This window comes from Amphiprion ocellaris, chromosome 1, assembly GCF_022539595.1.
Source record: "Amphiprion ocellaris isolate individual 3 ecotype Okinawa chromosome 1, ASM2253959v1, whole genome shotgun sequence".
NCBI lineage: Eukaryota > Metazoa > Chordata > Actinopteri > Pomacentridae > Amphiprion > Amphiprion ocellaris.
In genome coordinates, this window is record NC_072766.1 from 11,014,583 (window position 1) to 11,037,734 (window position 23,152).

General features: G+C 40.1%; 1 protein-coding gene across 2 annotated transcripts in view; it reads right to left on the reverse strand.

The window, feature by feature from the left end:
• sbf2 (SET binding factor 2) overlaps positions 1-23,152 on the reverse strand; it is a 99,361-nt gene that overhangs the window by 34,763 nt on the left and 41,446 nt on the right. For both annotated transcript variants that reach the window (XM_035954047.2, XM_023282852.3), the window contains exons 7-18: positions 22,772-22,904; positions 20,872-20,980; positions 20,396-20,509; positions 19,895-19,972; positions 19,462-19,575; positions 18,501-18,629; positions 17,423-17,521; positions 17,087-17,291; positions 16,809-16,918; positions 15,352-15,501; positions 8,977-9,045; positions 474-644 (exon numbers count right to left, since the gene is read on the reverse strand). In XM_035954047.2, coding sequence (XP_035809940.2) covers positions 474-644; positions 8,977-9,045; positions 15,352-15,501; positions 16,809-16,918; positions 17,087-17,291; positions 17,423-17,521; positions 18,501-18,629; positions 19,462-19,575; positions 19,895-19,972; positions 20,396-20,509; positions 20,872-20,980; positions 22,772-22,904 — 1,481 coding nt within the window. The remainder of the gene's footprint in view (positions 1-473; positions 645-8,976; positions 9,046-15,351; positions 15,502-16,808; positions 16,919-17,086; positions 17,292-17,422; positions 17,522-18,500; positions 18,630-19,461; positions 19,576-19,894; positions 19,973-20,395; positions 20,510-20,871; positions 20,981-22,771; positions 22,905-23,152) is intronic.

Sequence of the window (23,152 nt, forward strand, 5' to 3'; positions counted from 1 at the left end):
TCAGAAACTGTGCAAGCAGGAAAAAAAGCCAAAGTTTGCATCTTTCTGATGATTCTTGAGTGCAAAATGTGTGACTTTTAGCTATATCTATAAAATGAAACAAATCTGAGTTTAAAATCATTATGTTTAATCAAAATCCCTTCATTGTACATGTCTCATTATAGAAACTAAAAACTACACAGATTAGTTAAAGACAAACAAAATTCTGTTCCTCAGTGCAACCACAAAGCTGTTTAGCAGTCACATGACAGAAATTCAGGGACTATAAGGCTGAATGGAGCTGAACCAGGCTAAGTGCAAACTACGTTTAAATTTCTAACACCTGTGTATTTTTGGAAAAATGTGGTACATTTTACATCCTTGAGCTTCAGAGGGTAACATTTTGACCTTGATGTGGATTAAAGGAGTGAGACTAAACAGACTTTATATAGGGACAAAATCTCACTCGACATTTACTCATATTAATGTTTTACCTTTAGCCTGGCTGTGATGCCCCCCTTTTCCTCTGGGGTGTTAAGGTAAAGGGCTCGGATCTGGCTCTGGACTTCGCTGTAGAAAGTAGCTTCCCAGAACTGCTGGCTGGTCCAGATGGGATGGTCCTGTATGCAGGTGTAAGCAAACTGGTTCACCCCAGCAGCCAGTTTCTGAAAGACAAAACAACAAAGTTGGGACAATGTAAAAAAATTAAGCAAAAAAAAAAAAAAAAAGCAACATTAAACCATTTCCTCTGCTTGTGGGTAGATGTGCAGGGCTGATCTGAGGGATAGTAGGGTTCTTAGGGTTATTTTCTGATCAATACTGCATGTTTCTGCAGCTGTGAACCTTGTTTTCTAGACATTAATCACCACCTTTACTGAATGAAGTGAAACTGGAGCTTATTAAATGACTATCAACCGTAAGGAAAAGACAAGATGTCATCAAGCAAATAGTTACAGACAACAACATGATTTATTTTATTAATTGACTACATGATTAGTTCTAATAGACAAACTAAATTAAATCTTTACATACACAAATTTGTCACCCCTAGTACAAGCAGATGCTGCAGAGACACACTTTGTTCAAAATTTCAGTGTCCTTCAATACAAAATATCAAAAGGTTTCAGTTTAAAGGAAATGTGCAGCAAAAAAAGCCCCAGTATGTGAATTTCTATACAATGCTACAGTCGTCAGCTGCTCCTGTATTCATATATCTTATTATCTTATAAAATCTGTAAAACATTTGTTTTTAGTCCTGCATTTCCCACTGGATTCCAACGCCACCACAGTCCTGTACATGTGGACAGAGGTACAGCAGGTTAGTCTTTATTACACAACCGCTTTGAGGGATTTCACTAAGGGTCCTCTAAAAAATGAATTTGTCAAAAGGCTGAACAAAAGGTGAAACACAAAAGTCAACCATGAGGTTTAAAGTGCAATCAATCATTGTGAGTTATAACTCTAACTACTGGATCAACGGACCACCTCTCTTGAGCTCTGTGTCTGGATGCATCTGGAAACAGAACTTTTGTTTTTCATTAATGTGGGCTGAGGAGTAAATCACCTGCTGCTTGAAAAACAGCAACTAAAGGGAACATACCGTCCTCAGTGAAATGCACTGACATTGATGCATACTGTACTGTGTAACACATACATTAAACCACACTGAGCACACAAGTCACATGGTCTCCACAGAAGCACAATGTGCCAGTGAATGAGCGGCCGCAAAACAAACGCTCACCAACAGTCCATCTCCCTGTAAAGTCTCAGGACCACATAAGGCTCACGTCTATTATTAGATTAGCGTCTGATTTCTCTCCCCAGAGTGTGACACAATACAGTGTTTTCTATTATAACTGCATAGTTTGCCTTTGAAGGATGAGAACTGGGGTGGAGGTTGCGGTAATTATAACAGACAGAACCAAAACAGCTCTATTCCCAATGTGATGGGCCACAAGCCAACAGGCAGGAGAGCTGGAAGCTGATGCCCATATAACAGCAAACACACAGCACTGTAACTGGGTCTTGTTCTTCATTTATGAGTGTCAGTATATCAGCCACTCTAAGATTTAAATATATTGTTTATCCTTATTTACTACAGAATTAACTAATATTTTAGAAAACTATTAGCCAGAAACTGGCAAATGTCTCATTATTTAGCTTAAGTGTATGCAATGATAGAAAAATATGGGTAAAACATCTTGAAAGATTTTAACATGCTCTGACATCTTATTACACAGTCGAAGCAATGGCTGCACGCTGCTGTTCTCCTAATATTAGATTCCCAAAATGAAACCGCTTTTTCAGGACACATGACACTGCTGAGTAAAGCAGATTTTCATGAGTTTTCAAGATGTTTTAAGAGCCAAGGATATCCTGCTGGCTAATGATAGATTCCAACGAGAAACGGATTCAAATTGTCTCAATTAAGCAAAAGAATGTGAAACAGTAGTCTGAGGTATTTCAAAGCAAGAACACAGACAGTGTTCACATTTTTCGAAACTCGTCACTTGAAAGGTATTTCATGTAAGCACAACATTTTTGGAAATCAAATCAGTGACTGGCTATATGTTATGTGTTGTAACCTATGGATCACAGAGTGCCCCATCTGAAGATCTTTAGCTAATGTTGCCTGTGTTTACCATCTCAGTTTAGCATTTTAGCATTATAACTTAAACAATGCCTTAAATCATAAAAAAAAGAAAAAACTAAAGTTGGATTTGAAAAAATGTAAAAAACTTGGATCAATATATGTCCAAGATTTTTCCAAGTGGCCAAAGGTGCTGTCAATACAGGGAAAAAAAAACAGTCACTCTTCATACTATAGATGTTTTGCTACTTACATTTTTATTACGTTTCAGTACTTGTCTCCTCTCTGTTCCATGTCAACACCGCCTGCAGTTCAAACAAAAACTCCAAGAATTGCAGCCGAATCACTAATGGCCTCTCAGTTGAGCAGGAGCACAGAACTTTTTCAGTTTTTTACAGAATCTGGTGTAATTATTCTAAAAACGAAACATGTAGAATAAAGGGATTTCAATAATATGTCACAGTTTTAAGCTTAGATTTGGTCAAGTTTTTCTGAACATTGCTTCACAGATGAGGAGTTCAAAGAATACTGGAATGTTAAAAATCCAATAATCATCTGTTTTTAGAATTTGTAGCTTTGATAAAGGGTGTAAATTTGGTGATATTGGAAGAAAAAATCCTTACCAAGCCAATGGTGGGTTCTGTGGTACAGAGGGTTAACATTTGCTAACTAGAAGTTAACACAAAGTTCAGGAACACCAAAGCACTCAAACATCCCTCTCAGGGACAATTGATTAGTAACCCTTCTAGCAGAAATTGAGACATTTTCAGTCTACAGTTTGACTTCAGTCTTGGACCTTCCAATGTTGACATCTCGAGATAACAAACCACTTGCCAATATCAGTTTTTCAGTTAAAGTGCTCTCTGGTTGATAAACTATGTGATCATGACAAAGTGTTTCTTCGAGTATATCTTAAGCTTTTTTGGCAAACATATAAGCTTGTTTTGCTATATCTGTGATAATCTTAAAATAATGTTGGCAATGCGACTACCCAAAAAAACATGTTTAACTGTCCTGTGATGAGAGCAAGAAGTGTCCTTAATCTGTCCAAGCTGAAATGGTTCATCTCCTGCAGGCTTTGCACAGTCAATCAATGCTAAATTACACCTCACTGCTTAACTATAAATGCGCCTCCTCTCCGTCCATCTAAACCGCTCTGACATCTACATGTGGTGAGCCAAAGTACAGCCTCGCAGTAGATCACAAGCCAACATTAGGACGACATAAATGGGGAGCTTGCGTAGATGAACCGTTTTCTCAGAATGAAAGATGATTAAACTCACTTTACTATCATCAGAGGAACCAAGCATGCTGTCTTAAACCAAGTATGGGAATTAGGCCATGAAATGACTAGGGCAAATCTGGTGGAGCAAAAAATGCTTTGAAGAGTGGCTAAACCTGGCACTGATCTAGCTAAGAGACTAGCAGACTATGGACGATACATGGTGTGCGGACTGACGGCACACAGAAGTCAAATTCTTTAAAAATGGAGTGATGGAGCTCAGTTAAACACGCCATAAATAAATTGTGACAAATACGATAAGAAGAAGTGCAGCCCCCTTGATAGTACGGTAATACCTTTCTGTCAGCTGAGTATGTTATGTGTCTTGCAGCAGATGTTGTGTGGGTGTGCGTCTTGTGTTTGTGTAGGGGGGTCTGTGAGTGTGTGCGATTCGTCAATGCTGTCTATAATCAGCCTGGCTGTACTTTTCTGACTTGTCAGATATGTCGAGGTCATTTTGACCGAGGTCAGGCCTTCCTAATATGATAATACACGAAGCTTAGAGAGACATCCATGAGACAGATGTGCAAGGAGGAGGACGGGGAAGGAGAGAAGAAAGAAGAGGAAAAGGGAGGAGGAAAGGAAGGTAGGAGGTAAAGATGAAGGCGAAGGAGGGAGTATACCACTATCAGACCCATCTGGCTGTGTGACCAGCAAAGAGGAGGAATGCAGGATTGAGGGAGAAAGGGTGAAAAACAAGCAGAGAAACCACAAGGGGAGACAGACAGAAAGGCGAAAATGCTTTGTACAAGTCAGTGGAATGAGGCTATCAGGATTTGGGATCTTGTTTTGAACTCTGGGACTTGATGCAGTGGTTCACCGTATGATGGACTACGGCCTCCGAGCATCAGCAGAACAGCATCACATACGTCCACTGTGTCTTTCAGAGACTGGGAGACCGCATGTTGTCACTGAGGGGAGTGTGTACTTATATGCAGACACTGAGTCAAGACTGCTGTATCTGATATGTCACCAGCCTTGGGGCAGCAACATTATTTACATGTTTTGGAAGAATTCATAGCATTCCTAAACTGTTGATACAAAAACAGTCATTACTTCTGGACTAGTCTTCGGTGAGACTGCACGCCTGACCTGAGCGCAATCCATCTCCTCACTTTTGCAATTCTACATGAGTCAGTGTATTGCGATAAAAAACTACTTGAATCCTGAAACCATGAAGAGGGTATTTATAGAATGCCGTCCCGTAAAACAAACACAGAAAAACATGTCGAAAGTCAAACTAACAAACAAGTCCATCATGGCATCCATAGGCGGCATCTGTGCAAAAACACAATGTACAAGTAACATAAATGTTCCAAAACAAAGTAAACAGAGATACGGCAAATCAAGAGCTGGACATTTCTGAGATATACAAGGGTCACCCAGTACGTCATCTCCCTTGTGAGGACATAGTGGAGAGCAGTTTGACAGAATGAGCTGCCAAATCCCTCCATGCATAAACTCTGGCCGAAAGAATGCTAACAGTCAAGCGGTCTTGCCGTGTAGGTCATCCAGAATCGTGTTTGGGTTTTTCCACATGCTGCCGTATTCAATCTTTGTTTTCCCTAGGCAGAGGCATTTACACTGGTGATACATTCAAATTGAAGAAATATCACGTGCCACTGTAAAGGGCAGAATAACAACCGACTTAGGCGTCAATGACACCCGCTCATCTCCTGATAAACCCACCACTCACTAGATAATGAATGCCAGAGGAACTGTCCGCAGATTAGACAATCACAACAAAATGTAAAACCTTACCTCTAACAAAAGGCCACTGTGCAAAGGTTGTAAGGCGTTTAAACAAATTTTACCTATGCAGGCAAAATGACACCATCCATGCATGATTTAGACTAGAAGATGTTTTGCAACTACCACCCACCACTCTGAATCAAACACTGTTCCGCAAGTGGTTCAGTTTGAGCAAAACATTCAGGGAGGGTCAAATTGAGGGGAAACTCAAGAAACGGGAAAGCAAAACAACTGAACACAGAATTTGGGTCAATAGCATAAGCTGTTCAGTGTCAACATATGGCTAGCAAAAAAACTAAACACTGTCTCGATCGTACAGATTCTGGGGGCAGACATTTGCAGCGATGGGAAGCTTCCCACATTCCCCGACATGGAGACATGAGGGCCGTGGGGAAAGTGCCACCGTCAGCATGAACATAGTGTGAGCCTGCCAAAGTCTGGCCAAGAATACCACACAGGAACTTGACCAGTGACTGACTCCTGATTTTGAACTTAGAGTCTTTAATGCGTCTCAAGAGAGGAAGATCATTTTTTACCCAAAGTTCAGCATGGAGTAGTTTTCCTAAACATGTATTCCTTCCACAGTGAAAAACATGCACTTGTTGTATAAAAACATTTATAAAACACCACTTTTGATTCAAATCACAAATATCCGAAGCTAACTCATCTTTCAATCAATTAATATGTAAAAGTGCGAAAAGGTGCGGGCAATCAAAGGGCAAATTCCTCATCTGCTCCTGCATACAAGACTAGTTCAAGATTAATGTCAACACACAGGTAAGTGGGTCAGTACAAGAACCGACTGGGTCAGTGATTTGATTTACATCACAGACGACCTGCTGGCTTGGAAAAAAATGGAAATCATTTTTCTTGTCGTAATCTTAATTCCAGGGCCTTAATTACACAGTACGACCATCATACTTTACTGTAGCACCAGTAAACATCTCCTTAAGTGTGGCTGTCAGGCAGTATTTTTGGATCATGCGCATAGAAATCTTATGAAATAAGTCCAACATCAGTCCAGCTATGTGAGATCAGGTTTAATAAAGGATGACTCAAACGTGTGCTTTTATTGAGACCAAATAAAAGATGTAGGACGAAACTAATCTCGACCACATGGACCACTACTGACTGCTTTGGGCACTACACGACTCAATAAAGTATACAATGGACAATGATGAACTCATTTTTACTGTCTTCTTCCGAGGTAAAAAACAACAGGTTCTCCAAGGTATGAGAAACCAGCTATTGCTAACATTCTGTTCTGTGACTTTCAGATCTTGTCTGGTCGGATTGATCATCTATGGAGTATTGACAACTGTAGATTTATAGTCTGTCCAAACTGCATGTTAGACTGTTGGAGACCACTCTCTCCGCACCTTTCTGACGTCCGACGGTCGTTAAATCTTTCCAACCTGTCAATCTGACATTCACGTTCTCTTCATGCTGTGACTGAGCATCTGTGCAGAGATGAGAGAGGAATGAGAAGATCCTCTTTCTAGCTCTCTTTTTTCATTTGTTACTCATCCATTTCAGACACCTTTCATGTCTGTTTAAGGTATTTTAAATGCTTGTAAAACATCTGCCTTCTATTTAAACTCAATGTGCTATTGGACTTGCAATGTCATTGTACTTAAAATAAAGACACACCACATCCATGTTATGAAACTTCTAAGGCTGCATGTTGTCACGGTCAGATTTGTGAATGCAAAGAAATAACTAAACATGGATAAAAAGCTGTGAAAATGGGGGTGATGGATCAATTGTGAGATGTCAGGATCATGCAGGCCTCTCAATCCCCACCCAAGTTGACAGCTGTTGCGATGCTCCATTACCAAGCGTTGTTTTTCTCACATTTCCACTGCATGATCCTTGCTCCATAAACCAGTTATTACAGATACTTTTGGCAGATTCCCTCCTGACCTCACTTTACTTTTCACCCTTTGGGTGAGGCAGAGCTTAAGCTTGTCACCAGTTCCAATCATCAGTAAATAAGGAAAAATCTGTCTCTCTGGATATCTTTCTTTCTAACTGAGTGTCAGTGCCAGACAAAAAATCATTTGCAATTTTCTCACTGGAACAGCAAAGCATGATGGCAGGGTGGCGATGATGGTGTATTCTTATGAAACAGGATTTGCTTAGAAGTGGTCAGTAATTGTTACTTGGTTTAACAAGTGCACAGCTAAGCGGCACTGACAGAGCTGATTAATTTACGGTGCTGGTGGTCCTGAAGAGAAACAAGAAAAACAACACATATGGCTTTATCTGGGAGAGTTACATCAGCCTGTGGCATGTGAACTGGATGAGTCATGTGGTAGTAGAGAGTGGGCCAGGTCCCAGGCCAGCCCATCAGGGTATGGCACTGGTATCCAACAAAAAGCCAGTGCGGACAGTTGTGTCTGTCCCTATAGCAACAAGTAAGCTGCGAGGACATAGTTGCAGTGAATACTGCAGCTACCCAGTGCCTATATTATGACTTGGAAATCAAAGGCCACAGTTGGCTCTTTACACTTCAGTGCGGAGGCTTTAACATGTTGCACTGGGTACGTAAATGCTCCAGGATCAGCAAAGGTCAAAGGCTGTGAAAGCTGTCCTTTCTTTGACTATTCCCTGCTTACAAACTTCTCTATAATGCAGTGCTAACTTAAGCCCAACCAAAACTGGACTTTTACAGAAAACTATGACACTGAGATTTGAGAGTTCTGCTGACAAGGCACTAAATAAACACAAAAAACATTCAACAATTTTTAGAAGAAGCCCTTAAATGTGTTTATTGAGAGAACTGGGACCATGGTGAGTTGTGCATTGAATATACTTGTGTAAAAGTTGCATTTAACGCAGACACAATTGTTTTGAACTGTGTCTTATGCACTTTTGCACTAACATTTGTAGTTACCTTTCAGCCATCATATACTCCACTGCTTAAAAATCACTAGCAGTAGGAGCTAATAAGCTACTATATCAGTCCGCTATTGTACTGTACTAGTCTATATCAGTTGTTATTTTAGTTGATGCACAATCAGGCTACAATGGTTGGTGCATTCAAAGTGGACAATTTCTTGTAGGTGAATGTGTTTTGAAGCCTCCACTCCAGAAGCAGATGTTTTCTGCAAAGACACACAGCTGGTTGTTTTTTTCCCAATACAAGTTGTCAATATTTTCTACAGCTGAAATAAAAACTCACCTAAAATGTACGAAAATGGTGTTCAGAGAGAATACTTTGACAGGATAAACTGCAGTATGTGGATAGGCAGAAACCACATATGAAGCAGTTTGTATGCATAACAGTGAAAGTAAGGAGAAAAACAGAATTCCATTAAATTCACATACATCCAACTTTTGTGCTTTTGGGACTGGAAATTGATTTCCTTACCCTGTAAAAGGCTGTTGACAGGGGCAGCAGTGCAGCAGCCACGGTGAACTCTTCGGAGCTGGAGCAATCCTGTAGGTCAAACAACAGAAAGAAGGTCAGAGTACAGCAGGACACAGCAGGAGACATGCTACAAATCTCTGTGAAAATCTCATCTTCACTGGAGCCCCAAAACAAGCAGCACAAGTTTCCAACAGAGAGGTCACACGCAGTGGCCAGAGGGGAATCAGCTTTGGTAACTTCACAGAGAAACATTTTATCCCTGCTTCAGTGAATCCATTTTCATTTTCAGAAGTAAGACAAAACAAAATCTGTTATCATTCAGCGTACGACTGATGAAGTGTCATAAATTAGAAAAGCAGAGATTAGTCGAAGACAGTAGGGGGCAAAGAATCTACATAGCATGCGTAAGTTCCTATTATATAAAGACACCCTATCCTGCTAAATGACAGGGCAATGCTAAAAAAAAAAGGCCTGCCTAAAGCATTCACTCTCCTCCACTATTAGGACATATGCTTTCAATAGCCTTATATAATCCCTGCCTTGACACAATTGTCAGAGCGTTCCAGTCTTCAATTTATCGACAATTTTATGTTTTGCATTCTTGAACTAGATTCCCATACAAGTCTCATCAAAGAAAATCACAGGATGTTGCATAAAACAGATATTTTTGCCATAGAATGCTGTATCCATTTATCTAGCAGCTAGCTATAACTGGCCAGAGGGGAAAAGTAACTCTCTTTTTTATTTTATTTTTAAAATCAGGAAACAGTTGAAAATATTCCCTCTTAAACAGTTACACATCATGCCTATGTGTTTTTGTAGTTGGGACTATTTCAGGTCAAAGAGGTGGTGCTTAATTGTGCTTTCAGGAGATTGGTATTATGCTGAAGAGCACATTAAGAGGCTTAATACAGGGGGTTTAGGGGCCCAAAGTAAACTTTTCTTACAGAGATCACAAAAGACTGATGAGAATGGAGAATAAGAAGAAAAGACATGAGTTGGATTCAAACTTACTTCACTCTCAGGAAATTGGTACTTATCATTGGTAAGCTGTGCTGGGATTTATTTGTTGGAGTTTGTAAATGAGAATGGCCGGAGGAAACTTTATGTAAGACCATGTACAAACAACAGCACTGATTCTGACCTGGTGCCGCACCTCATAACCCCCCAGTGGGGCATCAAAGCTATAAAATATGTGTATTGAAAACATTTTCTTGCTTTTTTGTTGCAATACAGTATCTCTCTTTAAATGACACATTAAAAAGAGAACGGACACACACACACACACACACATACAGAAATCTTAAATACACAGCTGTGTCTTTTTAAAACTATGCAACAAGCTATCAGACTCTTTAATTTTGGCGGACAGATAGGCAGAGGAATGCTGCACTTTCTGATAGTGGTCTGTAATGGGGGCCTCTGCTACCACCATTGCTCGAGAAAAAAAAAAGCACAGACACACACACACCTACACACACACACACACACACACACGCACACACACACACACACACGCGCACACACACACGCGCACACGCACACACACACACACACACACACACACACACACAGAGACAAAAGAATGTACAGAGGGGAGAAAATGCAAAACACATGAAAGTCTGGCCCCCCGTTGACCAAGCTAAATAGTTTCTGTTTTATTTTCCTTGTCGCTAGTGTTTTTCTTTGCAGTTATTTGGGCTGTGGTAAAATGTTCCAGCTTGCTGGAGCAGCACCAAAGCATTGTTTACCGGCATCCTCCACGACGCTGTAGGTCACAGGAGTTCATGGACACCAGTCAAAATAGAATAGCAAGTGGAAATGCAGAGAAATAAAAAGTGTGAATATCTAGCAAACCATAAAAAAAGAAGGAAACTTCGCTGTGCATGTCATCAGTCTGTGGAGCAGAAACTCGGGACGACAGACATTTCTAGCACTGAAAATGCTGTTGTCCTGCTTCAGATGAAGAAACTGCTACAAGCTATATTCAAAGCGCTTTTCAAAAAGTCATATCTCATATAAAGTAGACATTATCAGCCTTACTCAAGCCACACTTACCCCCGACAAGCCTCTACCTTAATCTCCTGTGAGCAAAGAGGCTAAGTGACAGCTCAAGAGCTTTGGAGGTCAACTAACAAAGCAAACTGATAGTAGCAAAATCTAAAGCAGCTATGAGATGAAAACAAACGAAAAGTGAAAGTTTAGAAGGTACGAGCCTTGTAATGAGGTATATCCTATTGTATTCAGGACTCAGTCACTGTGATAGTGGTGAATAGATTCCTTTTGTGCAGGGTGGGAAACGCAACTTAGTTTATTTCAAGGTTGGGGGAAGAAGAGGGTGCTGAGCATCCCCATGTTTCTGTTTCTGAGGACACCCTAGAGTCCGTTTCCTTCTGTTATTTCCCAGCACGCTCACCATTTTCCCTTCATTCTTGAAACGGTGATGGCAAGAGTGACTAACAGCTATGCCGTCTCAGACACGTATACAGTGAACATCAACAAAAAGTGAGCCTGCGACAGAAACACTGCAGGATGTGAACAAACAGCAAATTCCTGCGCTTTCAAAAGAGGTTGGCACTTTCCAGAAAAGCTGTAAGATTAACTTATGCTCATGGCATGCTTTTACAAGACTTGTGTGGCAATGAACAAAGCAAAAATCTTCAACTCAGCGTCTATTACCGTTAAGTGTGTTGAATCACTGATAGGAAGCCACAGAGTTGACCTCCATGTTGCCCAGAGAAGCAGTAAACACTGATTTCAAGACATCCGATTAACACAGATGTTTACCTGGTCATATTGGTGGACATCCTAGAGAAACAGTGAACTGGACATGGGAATGATACCCAGCACAGATTCCCAGTGACCATGTTACGCAAGACAGTTCATCATGGACACTATGGCAGACAGGGGCCATCTTCTCACAGCAAGAGGCTAATTTATGATGTAAATAATGTAAAAATGCAATGAAGTCATCTATTTGAAGCGATTAAAGCGCAGCATTCAAGCTCAGGGTACAAACTCTGTTGGTAGGCGCTTACAAGCTCCAGTTCGTACAGGATGGTCAGATAAAGCTGCTCATTCTTTCAAACATCTGTGAGTAACGTGTGTTCTTGCACAGTGCTCCACATCGGATGGACGAGCTGAGGATCATGCAGAACTCATGGAGTCCATGCAGTAGCGACCACTTCCCATGGACCCCCCCACCCTAATCCCCTCTCACAGTAAACTGCCATTCAGAGTGTGTTTTTGAGCACCATCATGAGGGCCTCAGCCATGAGAGAGCAGAGCACAGAGGGCTCATAATCCTATCTGACAGGAAATGGTTGGGATGCCAGGATACATCCACAGCAAGGCTCAATCCCCCCACATGGCTTGCGCAACGTTTACTTCTAAAAGGCTGGAGCAGTGACCAGTATGTGCACACATGCACAAACAAATGAATGAGCAATTAGCTCAAATATCTTAATGAGGGTCGTTACCGTGCGTGATTCATGGCAGAAAACGGCACCGATAAGGACTACAACAGATGTTTAAACAGGAAAAAATGCGTCACTGTACATTTTTCACAGCTACATCAACCCATTCCAGTTATTATATCGACATTGTTTTGTGAATTGCAAAACCTCTAAAGAAAGATAAAACAAATTAATAAGAACTGACAAGGTACAGTTCCACCTGATTCTAATGTCCTAACCTTCAACCTATTGTACATTCTATGTATTACATAGCACTTCCTGCGGCTGTGCTCCCCTGCAAACCTTTGAAAGAAAAACCCTGATTGTATCCAGACAACACAACTGTCACTCGGCCTGAAGCTGACAGTTAAACGATAAATGTTGTAATCCGCCTCTGAATGATGATGTCATCGCAAATCAATGTGTCACATCAACACATATGCCAGAAATTCTAATGAGGCATTATGCTGTCATTATACAAAGAGCAAGCAACATTTTTTACCGAAGAGGTCACTTTGGCTTTGTTCAGCCCTGAAGGATCTTTTGCACACACACCCATACACAACGGCTAACGCTCTCTAATATCATTTTGGGATTCTTACGTGGCCAGGCATTGAAAGAAAGGGCAGAGTGCAGAATATGAAAGTAATTAGTGGTACCGCAATTTACTATTTATATTCCTTTCACAGATCATCAGAGACAAATTCCTCCCAATTTAGAGGAGACCAAGAAATGAACGCCAGGAACAAATGCCTGGCATCAAGACTAAACAACAAACAACACACAAATCTAAAAAACAAACAGGAACCCATCAGAGAAATGCTGACCATATCGTGTTGCAGTTAACAAAAGAGCACTCCACATCAGATCTCTTCTCCATGTGTGAAATTACTACTTCTTTCCACATGTGTAGCTGTGGATCACTGTTTTTTTCAGCAGTATGCCAGAGAAAAGTAAAGGAGGCAAATTAGTTTTTTAAACTCACTTGGAGACTATTATTTCTCAATATAGTTACACAGTGGTACCAAAGATTTTACCCTACTTCAAATGACAGACCTTTACTTGCAGTAAAGCGTTTTTTGTTCCAGATGTGCATGACAGTTACCTGTTTCATGGAGTCTGACCTTGATAAAAATAAAAGACTGCAGGATTGTAACTAGAATCCTGCATTACACATTAATCTTCCCTTCAGGGAGATTTGTTGCATTGGTCTTCATTTTGTGGTAACGAGCATTTTGTGTCCAGCACTGCAACATTTTTTTGCAATTCCTATCGCTCATTTGTCATAACAAACCTACCCAGGATCTAATTTCAGCACAAAAAAATGCACAGATAGCAGTACAACAGTGTAATGCAGGTACAACAGTCATTTTTGCATCAATTTCTACTTAAACACAGTGTAAGCATTGACTGAATTGGCAGTGTAAAAGGAATTGTGGTCTTAACTAGACCTCTTGCCATGTTTTGGCTTTTCAACAAGTGATAAACTACTGTGAAAACAGCAAAGAGTTCATCTCTGATCCTGGAAATTAAGGCAGTCAGACACTGCGCAGCACAAGATGGATGATTCAATAACATTTCTTTTACGTCTTTGTGCATGGAAAGACAACATCTACACATCAGTAGCCTTGACATGCAGACAATACATCGGCCAAGTCATCAATACTGCATTTTATTTTGCACCGATTTATAATTGTGGAGCAAATGACACGTCCAATGACCTTGCATGTCCCTGGCGCAGGCATATGGTGGGATTAATTGACTATTTATCATTTCTGAGGGAAAAAAAGAATGACTGGAATCTAAAGTCGCTCCATAAAAGCTGCACTCTGTGAGGACTGCTTAAAATTATTAAAATCTCTGGAATGGGCTGATTCAAGGCAGTAAAACATGAGGAACTACCAATAAAGACCCTGCTGCTCTGGTCGAGTAAAGCTCCACCAACTCTTTATGAGCTCCACAAATACACATTAGTTACTCACTTTGACAAGTAGCTGAGGCATGAGAGCACCAGGAAGAGACAAACATACTATCTGATAAACAATGAGCAGCACTGTTGAGACTCCGTCTTTCAGCACTCTGCCAGAATGTTGGAAATGAATACTAATGTAAGAACAAAGGAAAAAGATGTTGAAGACAGCTAGCTATTTACTACTGTACATCAACTTCAATTAAATATTTTGGTGAACATTCATTTTTATAAAAAGAAATAAATAATTACTATTTTTACTGTAAGGCTTAAGATTCACATTCACAGTTTTGGGAAGCACTCAGGATCACAACACTAAGGGTCAGATTCCTGTTTGTAGAAGAGTTTAAAATTATAGCTTGAGTTTTAAAATGGCATTTTTATAAGCACAGCAAGTCCTTACACTCTTGTCTGTAAAATACACAAATCATTTGGTTTTAATACCCAGCATGTATTACGGTTACTGATGTATCATGCAACTTCACTGAATGTCTGGTGCTAAACAAACTATTGTGTAACGTAGTCCTTTGACCACATTTTTCTTCCCAAGCATCTGTTTCAAGAAGAATATGAAAACCATTCTGTTTGTGTAGTTCTTTCGCTCTTTCTGGCAAAAGAAAAGACCACATTTTCTGAGCCCAATTAGACATCTTCAAGCAGATTGTTTAATTCGACCGACAGTCCAAAATCCAGTGCTGAAACAAATGAATGTTGTACTTGAGAAACAACTTAAATATTAAATTAATACCAATGTCATTGTCAGTCAACTAATAGAACTAGCTTGCTGACTGGACAACAAGCTCTCGGCATTACAAGAAAGATAATTCTTGGCGGGTAAAAATGTTTGTGCCTTCTTGGCTACATGATCTATTAGTGCACATGTTTCACATCAGTTTACAGTTAGCATGCAGCAGTCTGTTACTTGTGCTGTAACGATTATCTGTCACTTACCTGAAGGGCACAGTTCATCATACGAATAATGTAGTCAAACTGTTGGTGGTCCATTATGGCACGATTCTGCTGAACGTGAAGACTCAGTTCGTCAGTCAGACACTGGCGGGCTGCCTTGCCTTTCAGTGCGCGCAGTGCAGCCGGCAGCGTCTGTTAGGGGAAATACGAATAAAGAAGGTTTTAGAAAAAAAAAAAAATTTTTAAAGTTACTGCTATGTGGTTGTACATCTTTGACAAACAGTCAAGTTGCGGTTCACATTCATGTCTGTCCAAACTCATTTAATACATTTAGTTAATTTAGAAAAAATACAAGATTTGTTCAGTCAACACAGTTTCAAGGTTTGCTGCCAAGATTAGTATATAACCAAATGACTTTCTGGGTATATAATGTCTTTACTTCATTGTTTTATCCTGTTACATACATATATTATGTGAAATGTGAATTCTTGAGTTATTGCTAAAGGTCACAGTGACCTTGATCACCAAAATCTAATCAGTTCATCCTTAATTTGAAATGAACATTGTGTCTCATTTGAAGAAACGGCCTCACATTAATGAGACAGGGACAGACAGGTGTTTGTATGGACAGATACAAAATGCAAAAATATAATGCATTCAGCTGTCAGCTGTCGGAAGTACAGGGCATAAAAAGAAAAAAAAACTTTAGAATTAGGTAACTGACCTCAGAAAAAAGGCTGGTTAGTGTTAGAGAAAAAGAGATGTGACCATTTAAAAAAATGGGAAACACATTTTTAAGAAAGCCAACCGCTGCTCCATGCTGTTTCGATAAATAGCACTAATTTGATTTGACTATCCATTCACTGCTTTAAGTAACACTATGTACCAAAACAGTACCTCAAGCTACTTCGACCCGCTGGATGGCTAATGGTGTTCAACTGACCATTTGGCAGTCAAGGATTTATAGGCTCACGGGGGGTTCAGAGGATGCCTGCTATGCATTCTTGCATTATGGACAGAGATGCAGGCCTGGATTATATAACTTCTATATGAAGCCATAGGGATGCATAAAGTAACTGGAAACCATCCCATTTTGAACATATTGGATGCATATTGGGCAGAATGTTCACTTATAACATTACAAAGATCGGGCTACAGGAAAATAAAAAAAAAGTGAGGTAAAGTCTTTGTCGAGTGTAGATGCTTGAGAGGCAAACACAAATGATGAGAACCAATGAACCTCTGTGTTAAAACAGTAATTGTTGCAGAGCAAGTAAGCTTGGAACATGGATTCAGAGTGTTTTATTAATGTCCTGTCTATTCTTGTGTCTTGTGTAAATGTGTGCCAGCTGGAAGATATTAGAGTGATGATGGTGAGGAGAGACCAGCAGCTCTATGACGGCCTGTAGGAGTAGTGTAACTCAGAGCACGGATGCCTCCGGGTAATGAGCTTGTTTAAAGGTTGATTAACTCCCCTGATGAAAGACATTGTGCATCACCTTTTCAGTCTCCAGGGTCTTGTTGTCAAAGATGAAGGCAATGCAGCTCCGCACCACTTCCAGCCTGCGAGCGCTATTAAACACAGAGCCACTCTTACCCATGATGGACACTGGAATAAAAAAAGACAGAACAGCAGATAGATGTCTGCAGGTTAAAACAACAGCTGCTGCAAAGACAAATTTTGCAGGTGTGAGTAAATCTATCACAGCAAGAAAGAATGCTCGCGTCATCACGGAACTTTATATTACTCATGACTGAGGTTTAAAGTGGGTCATACCAACAGGTGGTCCAGCAGGAACAACACATTTCCTCTCTAGTCGTGTGGAAGGAGGTACATTGCTGTGTTTTGCCACACCCTCCTGCAGCATCTTCTCCACCTTTTCATCATCCAGCAGGGGGAAGGGCACCTGGTGCACACGCAGGTGGGATCCCTCGGACGGCCGAGGCACTTTCTGGAATGCCATGTGGGGGTTTGGGTTCTCCTACAGTGCACCCACCAGGAAACAACACGCATTAACAGGATATACTATATACGCAACAGTGCAACACTCCTGTAGAGCGAGCTGAAATGAGGGCAGGTGATCTATACAGTGGAACTTGCATGAAGCCTTACATTTCTGTACAGCTGCTCAGAGAGCTCCCTGATGTGCTTTTGCAGCTTGGCAGGGTTCACCTCCTCTTCCTTAAAGCTGTCAAAGTCTAAGGCCACCAGCTTCACAGCGCACATCAAACAAAAAAACAACAAGACAGTATTTTCCACATTAAAAGGGATGGATCAATGCATTAAAGGTTGTACGGTCACTCATAACTGATGTTGATCCTATTAAACAGGTTGAATTTCAGTCATATTAACCTTCTGAACCCCAAAACTTGTCAGCATGCATGTGAGGCATGAAGTCATTAAAAAGAAGCCAAAATTGTATCATTTATCAGAGCTAGAAAAAAGGAAGTGTAAGCGCTATATTTCATCAAAATCGCTTTATTCTGCATGTCTCAGTAAAAAGTTGGCTGAAAATAAATCATTGGCTCTAACCAGATTCTTTAAAAAAAAAAAAAAAAGAAAAATTTTGCACTCTTCTGTGCACCCAAGAAGCCATTACCTCAGCTGCGGTCAGCACTCACGTGGCAAAAATTCAGGGACTATTTGGCTGAGATGCAGGTTATTTTTACACAAAGCAGAGAAGACACAATTATGAGAAACAGATTAAATAGGAGAGCAGTAAATTATCACTGGCATGCAGCATCACTGTTATTTTCCAGTATTTGTAACATCTGTGGGCACATGGAAAACTTTGTACATGTTGAGTTTATTATTAGTTTTTTCAATTTTTGTAAAAGAAATAATAAAAGAACTTCAACTTTCCTTTTTTGTTTTATATGATATATGGCATAGCTGCATTGTACTGCACAGAAAACATTTTTGAGATCTCTGTACTTCTAGTCATGGGGGTGTTATTTCCACAGAGGTGCAGCACTTTATATTGCAGTGAAAAATGAGCCCACTGTGAGTAAAAATGTGACAGAAGCAGAAAAAGCCCAGAAACGGCTTGGGGTTCAGAGGGTTAAACTAGTCCATATTAAAATCTGTTTCTTTTTCACTTTAGTGTAAAAAATGTTTCTGTGTGAACTTCTATAAATAGCTAAAAAAGAACAAAAGTGAAGGGTTAAACGGGTACATCATGGGGCTGTACCTCATCAAAGAGATCGCAGGCTCGGTAAGGTGGACCTCTCTCTGAGACGAAGCCAGCGAAGGCCATACCATCCAAAACCTTGGTCAGGAAATCATTCTCAATGAGGCCTCGCTGACCCAGGAAGGCAGTCTGGATAATGTCAGAATTAGAACAGTTACAATCCCACACAGATGGGAGCAATGTAGTCTTGATCATATGGACTTAGTGCAGACTGAACAAAAAGCATAGCGATCACAGCCATTTTTAGAACACGATCACAGAATCTGCAAAAAGATCTCTGCAAGGGGCCTATTTATTGTTGAAAACATGAATACATTCTTCAGCATGCACAAAAGGGGAAATAAATCTAGTTATAAATGACTACATGCAAATGATTTTAATTTACTTTACGCATAATTATTTGTGCTTGCGGGTAGAAGAGATAAAACAAAGTTCACTCAAGCCTTCCCCACTCAGGGATTCCAGACGAATAAGCAGAGCTTTTGTTTATAATGTGATCCATGTGGGGTACTTAGAGGATGATGTGCTGATGGGTTACCACGGAGACACCACAGACATGAACAAACAAAAACCCTGGCACAAAGCAAAAATGTAAACCTAATACGTTTCATATGGCTCATTGCCGGGCTTTGCCCAAGGCCTGTGTCCGAAGTTTGCATAAACAAATTGATAGCATCATGGAAGAGTGTGTGCATGAAGCCTCTATGACACACTTAAAACAACATGCATACTCACACATGCACACACAAACACACGCCGTGCAACTATCACAAGTTTATCTGTCACGTCTTTGTAATTCCACCCACATTGCTGGATAAAACATTCTTGGCAGATCAAAAGAATAATGTGTTTGCTGAGGACAAATTGTCTTAGGGGTTTAAGCTAAGGTCACAGTGGAAAATCAAGTTTGAGCAAAATTTTAAATTGAAGCACTGGGAATTCCATTTTGTTGTTTTCTTACCTTGTGAAAGTGAATAACAGGTTCGGAATGGATGCGAATGAGCTGCAGACAAGACCTGTAGCCCTGGAAGAGTTGTGCAAACAGCCTGAGAAAGACGGCCCTCACCTCCTTGTCCTGGAGCACACACACACACACACACACACACACACACACACACCACACACACAGATAATGTTATTCCTCAAACAACTATGCCACAAATGCAGTCTGATAAGTTCATCATACAAGAGATGTGCTTTTTTTTGTCTTCACGGTAATGGGTCAGTTAATGCCCTCAAGCCTTCCAACACTGACATTTTCGCAACAAGAAACTTTTTTCTGATGAAGGCAGCCTGTCCTCCTCACATAGTTAGAGAAGAACATCACTCCTTACAATGAGACGCCCCGAGGACCATGACTGATAAGAGGGCATGTGATTATTATGACGACTTACCAACAACTTGAGGTTGGAGGGTGCAGTGCGAGGAGGAGGGAACGCGTTGTCTGCTATCTCCAAATCAGGGTGCAAAACCTAAAAAGAAAGAATTCATCTCCTGAATATTTATTTGCTTTCAATAAATCCATTTTGTGTAAGCATTAAGCAGTATCTATCTATCTATCTATCTATCTGTGAGGAGAAAATGCAGCAAACCAAAAGTGTCCCGTGATTTCATTCAGAAACAAAATTAAGACCATCAGTTTGTTGGCAATCATTACGCAACTTTGAATTTAAGTATCAAAAAAATTCTATATTAAGCACCTATGTGTGTAAATCGTATGAATAACGGACATGTATACAGATGCCAACAAGAACATACTAGGATTTGTCTGGATGGTGTTCAAAGTTGATTGATTTCAAGAATGTATTCGTTTTTGAGTCCTGACTTCACATATCATCATATTGCCATTATTTAAATATGCATGCGTGCATGTGTGGGTCTGTGTTTGTGTTTACCAGGGACAGAGTACACTGTGTTTGGTGTAGCAGGGGTTCAGGCAGCAGGGACAAGTGGATGCACTCAGGGATCTTTATTGTTCCTCCATCCAGGTCAGCGATAATTACATCCAACTGATCAAAACACACAAAACATTGCATGTCAGGTGGTTTGACTGCAGCTCTGACGTACAACATACACACATACTGTGTGTCTGATGAGATCCAACCGAAAACAGCTAATTAAATAGACATCTTGTTTACGTGTAAAATCTTCCTGAAAGCAAAGGGCTTGTGAAATTAAAACTCTTCTGCTTAGTAGAAAGAACAAGTCACAGGATGTCACGATTGCTTTAGAGATATCAAAATAAACTCAAAAAGACTCCAGTATTTGTTAATGATTCACAGGTGTCTGAAAGCATTCAACAGTTTATGATGTTTGACCGTGCATGCCCGCAACAGAGATTGCTGGATGCCTGCGACACATCTGCACTCACCAGATCCTGGATTTCATTCTGAAACATGGAGTGCACTCCGATGATGAAGGGGGTGGGTGAGCTCAACACCTCCAGCAGCCGCGAAGGAAGAATAGGGATGTATGGGTAACTGAATACATGACAGGAAATACAAAATGAATACGTGTAAAATTTACAAATTTACAAAAAAGTCAGTTAAGTAAGAATTAGGGGGAAACCAAGAGCTTAAAATATACTTCCTTGGAGGGAAGTGGATGTGTCTGAGTGCACATTATTATGAAACTAACTCTGACATGAGTAAGCTTAGAATAGGCGATAGGATAGCATCAAGGCGTAGATTACATTATTAATTTTGCAATTAACCATTACAAGTTCTGGAAATTTACTATTATCATCAACATTTACCAGAAACTTGGGAGTATCTACTTTGTATCTAGTGGACATAATATATTTCACAATGTGTCGAAACACAGCATCTTTCATTTCTACATGTAACACAGAAATACAGAAAACCAGCAATGTGTACCAGTCTTTTGATGCTACTGAAGGCATGTTTTCAAATATGAAATGTTCAGAAGACTCATCTCAGTATAGTATTTGGTACAGTTTGTTACACTTTTGAATTACACAATGATTTTTGAGACATGCAGTTGTGTTGCCAATGGGTAGGACAGGCAAATGAATCATTACTAATATCTGCCTGTTGCTGTTGGCAAACAGGCAAATTTAGCCCAAACATAGGATGCAGGAAAAGCCTAGCTTAAGCTATCATTATAGAGTAACACAATGGACGAATATGTAGACACTGGGGCATCTGTGACTCAGGGTCAAAGGGAATTTATCCATCTTTTTCAGGGTTTAAAAGCTCAATCCTCAGCTCTTGAGCACATTCATGGACTTGTGGTTCTGGCCCCAATTCCACTAATTACATTCTTTACATTTTGTGCCCTCTCTGCAATGTTTTTTTTATACAAATACAACTCCTACAGATAAACCCATCCACTCAAATATGACTTAACCGAAAACTAATAATACACTATCTTACAAAAAGATTTGTGTATATGTCACAGCGGGAAAGCACAGGTATAAATAAAATCAGTGCGACTGACTGCCATGCTGCATTTCTAAAAGGCAAACGTGTCACTAATGTTGATGAATGACAACTCAAAGTAGGGCTGCAGCTATCAACTATTTTAATAATTGAGTATTCTATTGAGTATTCTGGTGATTAACTGAGTAATCTAGTGTCTCAGTCCGCATTTTGCATTCTGCTCTTGGCATGAGCATTACAGCATCACAAGTAGAAGTAAGCACGTTGTGCAACAGAAATAACTGTACAGGCAAAACATGAATGGACATCTGCGCTGTATCGTGCACACATAGTGGAGTATCTAGTGAATTGAAAGAAGCAGAGAATGTTGCCTCACTTGAGGAATCATTTCAGCCCTAGATCAAAGTGTCTTCTGTGAAAAAGGCCTATTGTCTCAAAGTATGTTGGTGTTTTGTCAGCCTCTGTTTATTCACCATTCTTGGTGTTTTATGTGTTAAAGATGCATAAAAAGGAACTCCTGAATTTTTTTCAAGTTTCATGCAGTCATGTTTAAAATGATTTGCAAAAATGTAATACTCATGAGGAAATTACTTCCTAAAAGTCCCCTGAAAAATTAGTTGCACAAGAGAGTATTGTGAAAAAGGGCAGGATGTTAATCACTACAGAAGTGAAAGTCATTCCTAGGTGCAATTAATCCTAAGAAGAGTTACTAAGTGGAAAAAGTAATTTTAACAACATGGTTAAACAAGGTACAGTTTTGTGACATTGTGAACTTACGCAACCAACAAAGTGAATTAACCGTCAGATCACAAGCCATCAAAGTCATAACACCAATCAAAGTTCTCGTAAAGAGTCACGTGAGAACCTCACCTATATTTGAGAGGGAACATGAGAGCTTCGAGGGCGCGAGACGCCTCTCCAAGCCTCTGGTAGCTGGTGGAGTGAAACAAAACCTTGTGTTCTGTCAAAACCGCACAAAACAGGCTTAGAACATTTTGGATTCCTGAAACGACAAAAACAAGAGAGAACGAAATTGATGAGGTATTTGTTGGAATGTGACATCCACACTGTTACAGATCATTCATCAAATTTTCATTGCTATTTGCAGAGGATTGCGAACTTCAAAGACAGATTACAACTAATAACATCCATTTGGGGGTTCTGGGAATATCTATCACAGCTTCAAGGCTGATTACTGCAACTCTAAACATGCAGCGTTCTGTAGAATATGTCATCAGCATGACAATCATA